The 14,336-nt window shown below is 37.9% G+C and overlaps 1 protein-coding gene across 10 annotated transcripts in view; it reads right to left on the minus strand.

Moving 5' to 3' along the window:
- Positions 1-14,336, minus strand: part of mark2b (MAP/microtubule affinity-regulating kinase 2b) — a 64,381-nt gene that overhangs the window by 3,059 nt on the left and 46,986 nt on the right. For 3 of the 10 annotated variants that reach the window (XM_067443525.1, XM_067443543.1, XM_067443551.1), the window contains exons 15-18: positions 11,291-11,437; positions 7,023-7,286; positions 4,808-4,834; positions 2,305-2,343 (exon numbers count right to left, since the gene is read on the minus strand). In XM_067443525.1, coding sequence (XP_067299626.1) covers positions 2,305-2,343; positions 4,808-4,834; positions 7,023-7,286; positions 11,291-11,437 — 477 coding nt within the window. The other 7 variants (XM_067443535.1, XM_067443602.1, XM_067443594.1 and 4 more) reach the window with 7 other exon arrangements.

The following is a 14,336-nucleotide window of genomic DNA, read 5'->3' on the forward strand; positions in this document are numbered from 1 at the left end:
AGAATAAAGAATGCACATAAGGTGTGTAATCGATGCTTTATCTACACTACAGTTCAAAAGTTTAAGGGGGGGGGGGGGGCACTCAGTTTCAGTCAATCTTGAGTACCTATAGAGTAGTACTGCATCCTTCATATCTCCGAAAAGTCTTTAGTTTTATTATATTTATAAAAGAAATATAGGCTGTACCGAGTCTTTCCGGAAAAAACGAGCGGCTGGAGGAGTATCGTGTGGGCGGAGCTAAAAAATGACGAGCGCGCACAAAGCGGTGACGTCCTCAAGCATGGAGAAGAAAACGTTACCCTTAATCAGATTCAGCTTATACAGATATGATCCAGAATCAGATCCGGAGGCTGAAATAAACCGAACAGGAGAAGCAGCAACATCAGGACGTCCGTCTCTGTGGTATGTACTGTATTTAGTGGCCTGTCAACATTTGCGTTTGTTTACTTGTGGATTGAGGACATGATTTGGTTTATGGACTATTGTATGCGACTAAACCTTAGCAATCGCAAGCAAAAGGTTTTGCACGTCAGACTACTAGTGTTACACAGAAAAACAATGGAGTAGTCCCCTAGGTTTAACGTTATGTTTGGGTGGTTTTACAATAAACAAACTGACACCTATATTAGTCAGCTAAATAAATGTATTTAAACACACACCATAGATCGCATGCTTCATTGATAAGTTAACTATACGGCTGTGTTGTTTACTGATGTTTACTCACGCGACGATATCCAACTACACACAGACATTTGAAGCAGTTTTACTCACGCCTGTTTCCAAAGCACGACCGCGAACCTTTATCGTCCCCGCTCCATCAAAAACACACTTCTTTGGTGACGTTGTTGATTTGGTGAAGTCCTGTGACAGCAGTGAGTGCAGTGTTTATGTGCGCCGTGCATTTGCTCTCTCGCTGATTTGCTCTGATCCGGTTGCTCGCGCGTGCGCCCCCTTCCGGGAGAAGAGCCGTACGGCCCATACAAGGACATTCCGACCCGTTAACGTCAAGCGGACCCGTAGTCGGAAAAAACTCTCCGAAACTCGTGAGAAACCAGAAGGAGTATTTTTGACACAGAAATACTCAATCAAACGTCCAACTTATTTTATTTTTTTACTTTGTCTATGTTTAGGATGGGAATCCAAGTCTTTAACAGTGTAAAAAGCGCAGTATGCATGAAACAGCATTCCACCCCCCCTTTAAGGATCTGTAATATTTAAGCAAGGATAAACTAGCATAAAGCAGCACAACATTGATAATAATAATAAAAAATGCTTCATGAGCACCAATTTCTGAAGGATATCGTGCTCGTGCCACTGAAAACTGTACTGTAAGTAATGATGCTGAATAATGTTTCCGAAATATTAAAATATTTAAGCTGTTTTAAACATTGAAAACTATTACTATTACCTAGTAATAATAAGTGCTTCTTGAATTTATGCTTCCTGAGGGATCTTCTGACAATGAATACTGGAGTAATGTTGCTAAAAATTCACATATTAATACCCTGTTTTACTCAAACAAATATCCTATAAAAAATAAAAGTAAATTATTTTGATTTATTTTCCACACCTAAACTTTTGAACATTAGTGTACTTTAGCATTTGTTTCCAGTGAAAGTTTTTTTAAGCATCTTGCCTAATAAATTAGTAGTAATATTTTCTGGCAAGCTTTATCACTTCATCAGTAGCAACTAAAATTACGGCCAATATAATGCTGAAAAAAAAATTGAAACACCCCCAACCCAAACAGTCAGAAAAAAAAAACACGAGTTATTAAGATATTGCAGTGGCATCTATGCATGCTGATATTATGAATAAAATCATACGACTTAAAGGCAGCATTACATTGGACTGTTTTGCAATATCTAATACAACACGATTACTGGTTCCTGATGATGATCAAAATATCTGAGCCAATGTGCAAGTTTCAAGTGAGGTGCATCCCGAATGTGTTCATAGCATTAAATATCTGATTATTATAATCAGAAATACATAAGCAGAAAACTTTCAACTGTGCATGTGTTTGCCAAATAGAAGACAGGAAGCAATCTGAAATTAATTTGTGAACACAAGCTTAAGAAACAAATTATGAATCAACAACAACAACAAAAATCAATACACATCCCAGGTACTCTTACTCACACGTACTCATCCACACACTGCAATTAATCCTCCAATTAAATCCCACTGGGTAACTACTAATATTTGTTAAAAACCAATTATCAACCAGTTAAAAGCCCCTATCACACCTCTAAGGATCTACTGATTAGGTCTGATGAAGAAATCCTTATGTTTTGTTCTCACCTGCTCCCCTCCTCTCGACCCTCTCCCTCATAGGGGCTCCTCGAAAAAAATTGCAACAGTTTAGTTTTTGTCTGAGTCTAGTTTAACTCATTCAGTACAGTGACCAGCAAGGGGAAGGATGGTCTAGCGCCACATTAGTTTATGAAAACCTCCAGAACCACCGCATTCCACCAATTCACTTGAAACTACTTCCTTGCCTAGTAGATCTCGTGTGATATGGCTTTGATATATTATTTATAATGCTTAATAATTTTAAGATTATGGCGCTAACAAAAAAAAGTGCACACTCACACGGTTACTGTGCTGATCTACTTTATGCAACAACGGAATCATGTATGTGTAATGCTAATGAACAGATGAATCAGACAGCCTGCTTCATGAACATGAAGTGGGGTGGAATGATGCAGGTCTGTCCAAGATGTTCTTAAGGATTCTACAGAGCCCCATCACCATGGTAACTACTCAAATCCAACATTCACCTGCCCCTATAGTCTGTCTGGCCGAGCACACAGGCATCCCGAACACGCCACCGGACACACAGACAGATAAACAGGCCCTTAGCAAACTGACATCACTGTCAGAGCCCTTCTGCTAAGAGGCATAAGAAAACACCACACAGAGGACAGAAACACACAAACTCAATCACGTGGACAGACAGTCAGGATAAAACACAGACAGCACAGGACGTTGTTTGCGCAAGGCTCTTCATGACGGTTAAAAATTATCAAGCAAAGCAGAGTTTGTGCCGTTTAAAGCTCTGAAAGAAACATGAACCGTTAAATCGGACAAATCCTGCAAAGAATAATTGGTTGTTACCTACAGGCATGAATCACAAAATACAGAGTTGACCACCAGAGGGCGCAAAGACATATATATTTGCTTCAATAAGCTGCTCGCTTGCGCCCTCTGGTGGCCGATATAAGCACCTCACATTACTTCAGTTACGCAAGCATGAACAGGTTATCAACATAATCATGTCAGTGAAAGAAAACGGCTTTCATTTGTTAATTCAAACTCCATGTGTCTGTGCCAGTGGCCCAAGTGGTTAGTGACTTCAGACAGATGGTGACGTCCATTCACCAGGTGCCTGTGTGTGTGTGTGAGTCATCAGTCAAACAGATTCAAACAATGGCGCATAAACAGAGGGAAAGAGTGAGAGAGGTGCGATGGGGAAGTTTGGCTTTAGGTGTTTAAGCAGGACTAAGCCCGACAGCTGGTCGTTCTCAGCTTCTGTAGCTGTCGTCATTGTTAATGAGCAAATGAAAAAGAGAAAGAGGAGAAACGCTTCTGAAGATAATCGTCGGCCTAGGTCGCCCCTCAACCGTCTTTCTTTAAAATTTCCAGCTTGGAAAATACTTAATCTCACAACATTTACAATGGCAGGCTGTCTTTAGTCTTACTAGAAATGACATTTGCATGATCATAATTAATTATAATTGCTAATGATATTGTTTCCTTTTGTTTCCTTTTTTTTTTTTTTTTGCACGGATGTTCAAGCAACGCATTCCTCTTTTTGGCACATACGGGAAGTCATGGTGTAACAACCTGTACCGAAACAGTTAGGTTATTACAAACACTACCGTTCAAAAGTTTGGTGTTGGCAAGATTTTTGAAATCTTAATGATTTTGAAATCTTAATTTATTATTAATAAATCTTATTCTCATCAAGAATGCATTAATTTAATCAAAAACAGTAAACATTAATATTGAGAAATATTTCAATGTAAACTGACTGAAAATATAATTTATTCCTGTGATGGTAATATAATCGTCTTCAGTGTCACAGGATTCTTCAGAAATCATTCTGATATGCTGATTTAACGCTAAAGTAACACTTCATATAATTATCAATGTTGAAACCAGTTGTGCTGCTTAATATTTTTATGGAAACCAAGTTTTTTCCCCCAGGTTTCTTTGAAGAATAAAAAGTTCAAACAGCATTTACTTCAAATAGAAATCTTTTGTAATATAAATACTGTCACCTTTGATCAATTTTTTGCATTCTTGCTGAATAAAAGTATCTTTCAAAAAAAGAAAAGAAATACAGAACCCAGAGTTTTGAATGGCAGTGTATGCAAATGACTGTTTGCTTCTCTTTCCATGACATCATACACTTTTAGCCATCTTATTTCTGACCTCAGGTCCTGTTCTCAAAGCCCTGTGTCATTTGAGCAGGCAGAGACACTAGTCACACACAGAATCTGGGGCACACAGGTGAGATCACCAGGTAAACTGACAGGGATGGGAAAATGAAAAGATGGAGATGGGGAGGAAAGGCGCTGAATGTTACTGTGGAAAGTCGAAGGCGGTGGTGTTTTTAGGGCTGAAGTTGGTCGTTAGTGCTGGTCATGACATTGCACACAAAATAAACAACCAGGAAAAAGGGCCAATCACAAAACACACTGAGGGATGTAGACAAGGAACAAGGAAAGAGAAATAAAAAGGTCAAAACAAGCCTTAAAACAAAGGGGGGAGGGTGGTGGTTAGGGTCATCGTTGCCTACCTTCTGGGGAATCTGAATGACAGATTTCTACAAAACAAAAGTAAAAGAAAAAAAAGAAGAAAAAAAGGAAAGAATGTATATATGTAAATTGAGCAAAAAAAGCAAATGAAAATATCAAAGTGGTCGGGTTTCTCTGGATACAGCAACAATCAGTCTGAGGTTATTTGATGATTAAACTGTACAGAATGAGCAAATAACATTAGTAATCTGGGTCACTGCATGCAATTAAACTATTAAGTCAATTATTAACACTCATAAAAGGGTTGGAATGCTTACACAAAGTAAGTAGAGTTAAACTGCTTAATCCAAAAGTATTGTTAAAGCCAACATGAAAAAAACAAAAAAACTGACCCAATTTACTTAATACATGGCACAATAAATAAGAAATAAGACTGGGAATGTAGTAACTATGCACAATTAATCATTGCAAATTATTCCAAAGGGGGAAAAAAAGTTTATCATAGCTTTTCATCACTAGCTCTGTCTCTAAATGACTAACCTTCATGTCACGCCTAGGCCACACAGGTGGTGAAAATAATCTTAACTAATAGCCAGTAGTTATTCTTTCAGCCATACTATTTGTAGGTAATGCAGCCTTGCCGATAATAAATAATCTAGCGAATTGTTAAATCAGTAATTGAATGCTATATGACATTAATATACACTACCGTTCATAAGACTGAGGTCAGTAAGATTATTGCAATTTAAAATTAAACGTTTTCTGTTTTAATATATTTTAAAATGTAATTTATCCCTGCTGGCAAAGCTGAATTTTCAGCATCATTACTCCAGTCTTCAGTCACATGATCCTTCAAAAATCATCAACTCAAGAAGCACTTATTATTGTTAATATCAATATTGAAAACAGTTTTGCTGCTTAATATTTTTGTGGAAACTGATAAATTGTTATTCTTTGATGAACAGAATATTCAAGATAACAGCATTTAAAAAAAAGAAAAGAAATCTTTTGTAACATTATAAATGTCTTTGTTACGTTCGATCAATTCAATACGTCTTCCTTGTTGAATAAAAGAATCAATTTCATTCCAAATTATTATTTTTTTAAATCTTAAAATTACCTTAAACTTTTGAACGGTAGTGTAATACAAGTTGCAGCAATTATGCCACTTATGCCCACTTCTCATAATACAAATTCTGATATTCTGTTTCATTTAGAAAAACGTTCTCTTACAGAAGTAAAATGGGTTGCGAATACCATTTCATGTTGACCTTAAGAAGGGATGTTTATATTCATTTATTAAAAGTGCTCATGCCGAAACATTCCCAGACTGGCTTAAATATATACACAAAAGGACACAAAAACAAACAGAGACACATACACATGGACAAAATGGAAAATGTCATGTCATTTCACCCTTTTGATATCTGAGACTGAATACAAATGAAAGACTACTGACCATGAGAGTGTTCTTACGTTCCTCAAAGTGTATCTGAGAGACTGAGTCTAGCAGAATAAACTAGATCCAACAGAACAGTTTTGTGATATGTTGTTAAAGAAATGGAGCAATGCAACCCATAATGTAAGACTTAAGTTTCTTTTGTAAACTGCTATGGCGGCACTAGTGAGTGGATGCCAAGGTGTCCCCTCCGCAAGTATTTATAGAGCAGGGAATGCAATACCTCAGCTGTTACCAAGGATACTGTCACCACGGAGGTGCAGGAAAGGTAGATATGTGTGGGGAGTGTGTGCTGGAACTCAGAGACAGAGATGATGAAATTGATGAGAAATCTGCATGTGTGTAAATGATCTGAGATTCGTACTGGGATTATGGGGATTGACAGCACTTTGATTGCCTGATGAAGGCCTGACCTTGTGGGTGAAATTATGATAATAGCCAATACCCTGTTGAACAATGTGCAAATCTGCTTGAAAAAAGATCAAAGATGGACAACCAATCAGTCGATTTCTACATACTAACTGAATATAATGACAGACAGCAGGATGTGTGAGAATGTGCTGATGTGTCAGTGTGGTCGTCTTTCACTTTGTCTTCAAGTCTCTTTCTGTTCTTTTTCCATCACCACCTGATCCAGCTTTAACTGCCGAAATTACCGGCATTCATCACACTCATCCTCACACCACCACGCACTGACTTCTCATGCTATTAACACTCCCCAAAATCAGTGACTTCTTCTGTCATTCCTTCAGATCCATGTCAATCTACTGATTTATCGACGTTTTTTTCTGTCTCACCTGCGTACAAACTTGGAGGTGAACTTGCTGAAGATGCCGGAAGCTGCGGGTCGTCGTTGTTGGCTGTTGCCGTGTGAGAGGGAAGGGGAAGCGGGGGCTCCGTGGTACGGAGAACCCTGTTGGTCCCGTGCGCCCCTCTGCTGGCCGAGGTGGAAAGTGTTGCGGGTGGGCACCCCTCTAGGGAAGTTGGTACGGTCCGTCCCAGCTGCGCTGCTGATATTGTGGGCTGAAGGGGAGGCGCCAGGTGCTCTCTGTGGGGGATCACTGTGACAAAGCATTTTTCGCCAAACAAAAGGAAACAAAAAAAGATGAGGTCATAGCAGGATTAGACATTAAACATTTAAAAAAATGTATATCTTTTTAAATAAATTTGATTTTAATACACAAGTTATTTAAATTAATTTAAAAAAATGTAGTAATAAAATAATTATAAAAATTAAATATTTAAAAGAATGATTTAAAAGAATTTATTAATATAAAATAGGGAATGGAAGGTTGATTTTCACTATGTCTGCAGAAAGAAAAGCCACTGATAATGGGTGTTTCAAACCTACATATTCAATGGAGATTCATGCATGATAAATGCATTTATGTAATCTCAATAAAATCACGTTGAACTCTAAAAATACAAAGTAGAATTTTGGTAGAACAATGGTTTACGTATCAGGTGCTCTGTTCTGACTCTTGCAGTGCTCTAGAAACTTATATTATGTAATCTCAAAATAATTCAATATGTCTACTGCAGAAAAAGAGAACACACATATCTCTAACCCAATGCATAGACCTTTAATCTGCTTAATCTAACACAAAAAAACGCATACACGTGCACACACACAGATCCAGGATATTGTGAAAGTTGCTTACTACAATTTGTGTGTGAGTGTTTAAGTAAGAGTGTGTGTTCATCTACGCGTGTGCAGTAAAAGAGTACACAATCCTCATAGCTGTCCTTTCTGCACACTGTCTGTGAAAATCTCACCCAACCATGTCAGATCCCTGCCAACATCTGTTAAAGTGCCAACCAGTGTAGTAGAACCTAGTCAGAATCAGTCGCCAACTGGCACAAGCACAGCAAGAGAGGTCCCATGACTCTTGGGTAACTTAACCTGCCAAAGGTAGATTACAAAACACTGTCCATACACTTTAGCCAGGAATTGTGCTGGACCCTTGTAAGAAGCAGAGCTGTGTTTGGAATAATGAACTACGATCTGCTCTGTGTACGGATGCCAGATTATCATCCAGATTATTTGCGGACATTTTTGTTGCTGCTGATTTCAGACGGTTACACACACACTGGTCCACTTCAAGAAAGTAAAAACTTTAAGATTTCAATTTAAGAAGTCAACATGAAATTATAACTTTCACATTTCTGGTCTAAATGTGCATGATTCATTTAGCATGTTACTCCAAATAAATATATTTGTGTATAAACTGTCATGATTCTTGATGGATTAAAATAAAATAATCTATACACTTGTGCAAGTGCAAACCAGTGTTATTTTAGTATCATTGATAAAGCCTACTATTATAGTTTTTGTTAATATTAGGAATACATTTAATTTGAATTTTTTATTTTAGTACTTCAACTTAAACTAAATGAAAATTAGAAATGTTGCATTGGCAATACGCTGATATATATATATATATATATATATATATATATATATATATATATATATATATATATATATATATATATATATATATATATATATATAATTTATTTTATTTCATTTAATATGCATTTTATTTCAACAAATGATTTTAGTTTTTAACAATAATATCCCTCTTCCTCATGAATAAAATCAAGTCCTAATATGCATTTTCATCATGAAATATTCAGTTTCACTGCAAAATGCATCACATTATGAAAGTAAAATGGGATGTAAGCATAATTTCATGCTGACTTTTTGGTTACTGGGACCGGTATTTACAGTCCCACTGACTCAAACGAGCATCGTCTTTTTTTTTTTTTCTTTGGCCCCAGCCCTACAGCCATAACTTACCTTCTGCATATCCAACACACCGGCCCAACTTGCCCAATACACTAGCAAAATATGACCTTCTCAAACCCTTTTTACACAAAAGTTCACAGAGGTTCATCACTAACACTTTCAGGATGGAGTGAACGGGAACCTGAATCACTGCACATCACTAGGAGAGTGTCTAACTCTATCATCATACCAAAATACTCAAGGGCAAATTTGGGGAAAACTTCATCTACAAACTCTGAATGCGCAAACTAATACACACAAACACAACAGCTAAGCAAGGGACTAAGATTTTCTCATGACAATATCGTAGTTTGTTAGATATGGCACACAAGTGGATGTTTAGAAGTAAAAATAACATATGAGCACTCACTCTAAGAAACAGGAGAACAAAACTCATGCCACTGCAAAAACACATCTGCAGTTATAATGTTTTAATGCATGTCAGGACACACAATAAATGTATGTTGAGACATCGTTAGAATATGTTTTCATATATTCCATATGTTTTTCTCTTTAGAGCAGAGATTTTCACAGTGGCGAACCACACGGTTCCAAGGTGTCAAAGTGAAGGCCCTTACACGTGACTCGTGCCAATGTCCCTCAAAGTAGCAAAGCATCAAACTACACTGTGGTGCTTGAGGAGATCCCTCCCTCCATATGTAAAGTGCTTTGATTACCCAGAAAAGCACAATATAAATCTAACAAAGTATTATTATTTAATGACACATACAAATTGCTGTAATGAAAATTTCAGTTTGCCACTGACCTTTCAAAGCACATCCAATTGATTACTAGAAAATGTGCATGTCGTATCATTACTTGGGCAGTTTTAGAGCAAAAATCAAAAGATGATGTAAGAGGGATTGATTCAAGGGGTAGCAAAAGTTTTAAAAAAACCCACTTTTTTCTTTCTACGTTTACATTTATGCATTTGACATTCAAGATACAAAATTGATCAGTTCATGCTTTCACTGGGAAGCAAACCCATGACCTTGTGATTGTTACTGATCAGTTCTAAGTTTCTTCTGTTTATTGTCACTATTTTCAGTTTACTTTAAGAAACCTAGTCAAATCTTCCTTCCTGTAAGCTATTTGTATCATCTGTGGAGGTCAATGCTTGTGTACTGACTTGAGTCACATGAAAGAACCTTAAGAGACAGAATGAGCCACACTATGCGCTGTACATGGTCCTTCACTCACTCACTCATATATACAGTGCACAGATCTGAATATATGGCCCTTGCACTGAGGTACGCTTTACTCCAGAGGGGAGACAGTGCACAGGGGGCAGAGAAGCACAGAGGAGTGAGAGAGACGATGTAACAGAGCAGCGGTACCTTCTCTCAATGGTCCCCAACCACGCTCGGAAGAGGCTCAGCTCACTGCATGCAACAGACCAACCATTCACTTACAGCAGCACTAAACGGGCTAACACGAACCATTCACACTCCATGCGGCCCTAGCTGCAGAGCTACAATTGATGGTGTGTTTCTGAAATGGTCAGTGTTTAGTGTGAATATGCGGTTTTATTTGTGGCTTTGTGTAACTTTTATCAGTGATAGTCCGGAGAGCAAAGGGAACAATGATTATTAGGGGGGAACATGATTGAGAAATCATTTGGCTGTAAAGTGAAGTGGGGTCTGTGTTGCATTATTATAATTCATCCACGTTGCACATTCACATGGTGAAGAAAACGAGCTCCACTCTCGAGGGTCAGGTATCACCGTTTACAGCCCATCTTAACAATCACTCATGACTTCATGAAAGCTGTAATAACAAATATCATTCTTTCTTATTAACTCCTGAAATCCCTGCTGAAAAAAGTTTGTTTTTGTTTTTTTCAATGAAACTGGTTTCTTGCTGGTTAAAGTGGCAGTTTATTCAAAAAATAAAAATTCTGTCATTTTCATTTCCAAACCTGTATGACTGTATGGTTGTCCATACAATGGAAGTTAGTGGGGTTCAAAATGACAGATGCCATTTCACTTCACGATTACCAATCCCTATCCCTTTTAGTCAAGAGGGGACACCAGGACAACAGTATTGCATACTGTGGACCACCAACCAGAAGATATGTTGGTGGTCAGCTGTGTTGGGAATGCTAAAAATATGAATATTGTCATGTTTTGAAGTACAAACATTTCCCAGTGTTGAATTCTGTAGACTCTTGTCACTCCCTGCCTTCCCCCAAGATTTCTAAGAATGCTTTAACTCCCTGAGACAGCGCTACAGTTCCCAGATTTGGGTTTTCTCTTTGGAGGCGTGGGGACTTGCCTGGGACGGTGTGAGTGCAGGTCTGCGGGACAGGGATGGGCAGAGGTGGAGAGTGACTTGTGATGGCGGATGCGTGAGGAAGAGACTGATGAGGAGAGCACGGCGCCGGCCGAGGCCGTGGAGGCGCGAGACCCGGGGGTGCTTAGGCTGAGGGGAGAGAGACAGTGGCCCCTCCGTACACACAAATTGACACACACATAAACACGAGTGTGTGTGTATGTGTGGAGGGGGGCAGGGAGGGAGGAAGGGAGAAGCATTCCATTAGAAACAACACTTTGCACACAATACAGTGATAGACAGAGGCAGTGCGATCGATGGATACATCGATGGATGGATGGATAGATAGATAGATAGATAGATAGATAGATAGATAGATAGATAGATAGATAGATAGATAGATAGATAGATAGATAGATAGATAGATAGATAGATAGATAGATAGATAGATAGATAGATAGATAGATAGATAGATAGATAGATAGATAGATAGATAGATAGATGGATGCATCTGGGCATCTAAAGTGAGAGACAGTGGTGAATGGTACATGAGAGAGAAGGGGGGAGGGAGTGAGAGAGAGGTCAAACAGAGTGCTGATTTCACAGAAAAGCACAAAAGAAACACACACACACCCACACAGCACTATGCAGGGATTAGTTGAGCTTGTGGTGGAGAAATAACATGCTATCACCTTGCTATGTGGCAGAGAGAAGCTAAGCCTATTACAGACGACTACAGCAACCTTACAACAGAGTTAATGGTGCTTTTTTCCATCACAAGCCACCCTAATCCATTTAAAGCTATACATACGCTCACAAAGACACAAAGTTGCACACGCTCACACAGCACAGCCGGAAGAAAAACAAAATGAGAGTTCAAAGACAAAGGAACCAGAAGAGAGAGAAAGAAATGGAAAAGTAGAGGGATGTGTGGGGAATATTTAACCCAACACAATGTCTGAATGCCTTCAGAAAAGCTCACGAGAAAACGCAGAGGAAAATCAACAAGTCCTGCAGGAGCATTTAAAGGAATTAGGTTATAACACTTAAAGACCCCATGAAATCGTTCAATGAAAGCAGTTTTCTCTCCAGAGCTGAAATATTCGCTACTTTAACAGGAGGATGGGGTGGGACATAGTAAAGGTAACTTAGTAACATAGTAACTTTTTTAAAATAGCCTTTAGATTACATCACATGATTTGCTACTTGTTATTGCTTGTCAGAGGTTGATATTAGGAACATGTGATGCTCTTATTCTAAAAGCATAACTTAAGTTCATGGGGTTTTTAACACAGCGTCACTAACCGTTATACATATAATCACCCATAAAGAACTAAAGCAGAACAACACAGCTCTAACAGTTGAACGCTTGTTCACACCAAGTTCAAGGGATGCTCACACTTGTGCCATCCCAAATGTATATGACTACGTTTCTTCAGATGAACTGAGAATTTAAGTAAAATACTTAAGTCCATATATTGCCAGCGTACAAGACCCTCAAACTGATGATTCAAAAACTACACAAAAATTGAACACAACCGCAATCCATGAATTGATGAATGAAAGTTTTCGATAAATGTAAAAATTAGTTTTTATTATTATTATTATTATTTTTTAACTGTCATACCCAGTTTCAGGGATTCATGGTTTGACAAAAAACGTCAGCACGTTGTGAAACTCGCATGACAAGAACAAGCTTTTGCTTCAAAACTTGCTGACATGGAGTCTCATGAACCAATGTATGACAATTTACAAAAATATATTTAAAAAAAAAATTCTTCTTAGACACACCTATCATTTTGCTACAGAAGAGATTGATTCATCAATTGCCGTCATATGGATTATCATGTTCATTTTGCATGGTTTGCAGCGTCAATTTACGGACTGACAGAGATGGATCCTTTGTGCGCATCTAAAGAAAAATTCCAATATGCGCTCAGTAAACATTTCACATTATCAATGCAGAAAATGTTGAAAACTATGTTGAAATAGTTGTGTGCTCCTTAATAATTTTGTTAAAACTGATACATTTCTTTTTTAGGATTCTTTTAATGAATTGAAAATACAAAGAACAGCATTTATTTAAATTGGAAATCTTTGTAACATTGTTTTCACTATGCATGTAATTTTTGCTATTCTGTTTAACTTTTATGTAGCTCTGCAAATACTGCAAGATTCTGTAAACAAAGTCAAATTCTACTTGGCCGTACACATGGCCTTAAAGCTTATATCTTATTTTAATATCTAATACTCACATTTTATCTGCATCAGAATAATTAAAAAAAGAATGCAAATACTACAAATAATAATAATGAAAAAATAATTGCGGTATGTTATTCAGGGCTTGGTACAAATGAGTTTACGGAGATGGATGGTTTCTTATCCCTGCTTATTGAGACTTGGTCTGAACAGGCCTTCAATATAACTAACGGCATAGCACTTTCTGCACTGGAATCTGCACTTGTTGACAGAGCAAAATGCATAATTGAAAGTTCCAATTCCCACAGATGTGTTGCAGTTTAAGACACAATTAACAGTATTCAAACATGCAAATTGACTTAACTCATGACCATATTGTAAGCATTTGCATAGTTTGTGTGCTGATGGTCACCATTCTACACCTCGGTAGACCAGAAGACATCATCTTTGTGCAACATGACTCTAGTAGGCAGAAAGCTCTATCTCCGTTTTTTTAAAAATACATCTCATGCTTATGCTTATGTATAATTAATATAGTGAAGGCACAGTACACTGTGTGTGGAATGTGAGCAAAGGCAGCAATATGAATGCTGGAGAGGGAGCAGTTATGATGGATGAATGGTTAGAGGTGCACAGGAAGTGAATGATGACTGATTAGCGCTTGTGGCGATGACTGTGGGAGGTTTATATGGGGATTAGATGATGCTCTATTGCAAGGAAGGGCGATGACGGTCCTGGAGTGGTACTGTCCTGCAAAGTTTAGCTCCAACTCTAATCAAACTCACCATAACAAGCTAAGTCAATGTCTTCAGGATTACTAAGGCTACAGGCAGGTGAGTTTTTATAATGG

This window comes from Pseudorasbora parva, chromosome 1 (assembly GCF_024679245.1).
Source record: "Pseudorasbora parva isolate DD20220531a chromosome 1, ASM2467924v1, whole genome shotgun sequence".
Taxonomy (NCBI): domain Eukaryota; kingdom Metazoa; phylum Chordata; class Actinopteri; order Cypriniformes; family Gobionidae; genus Pseudorasbora; species Pseudorasbora parva.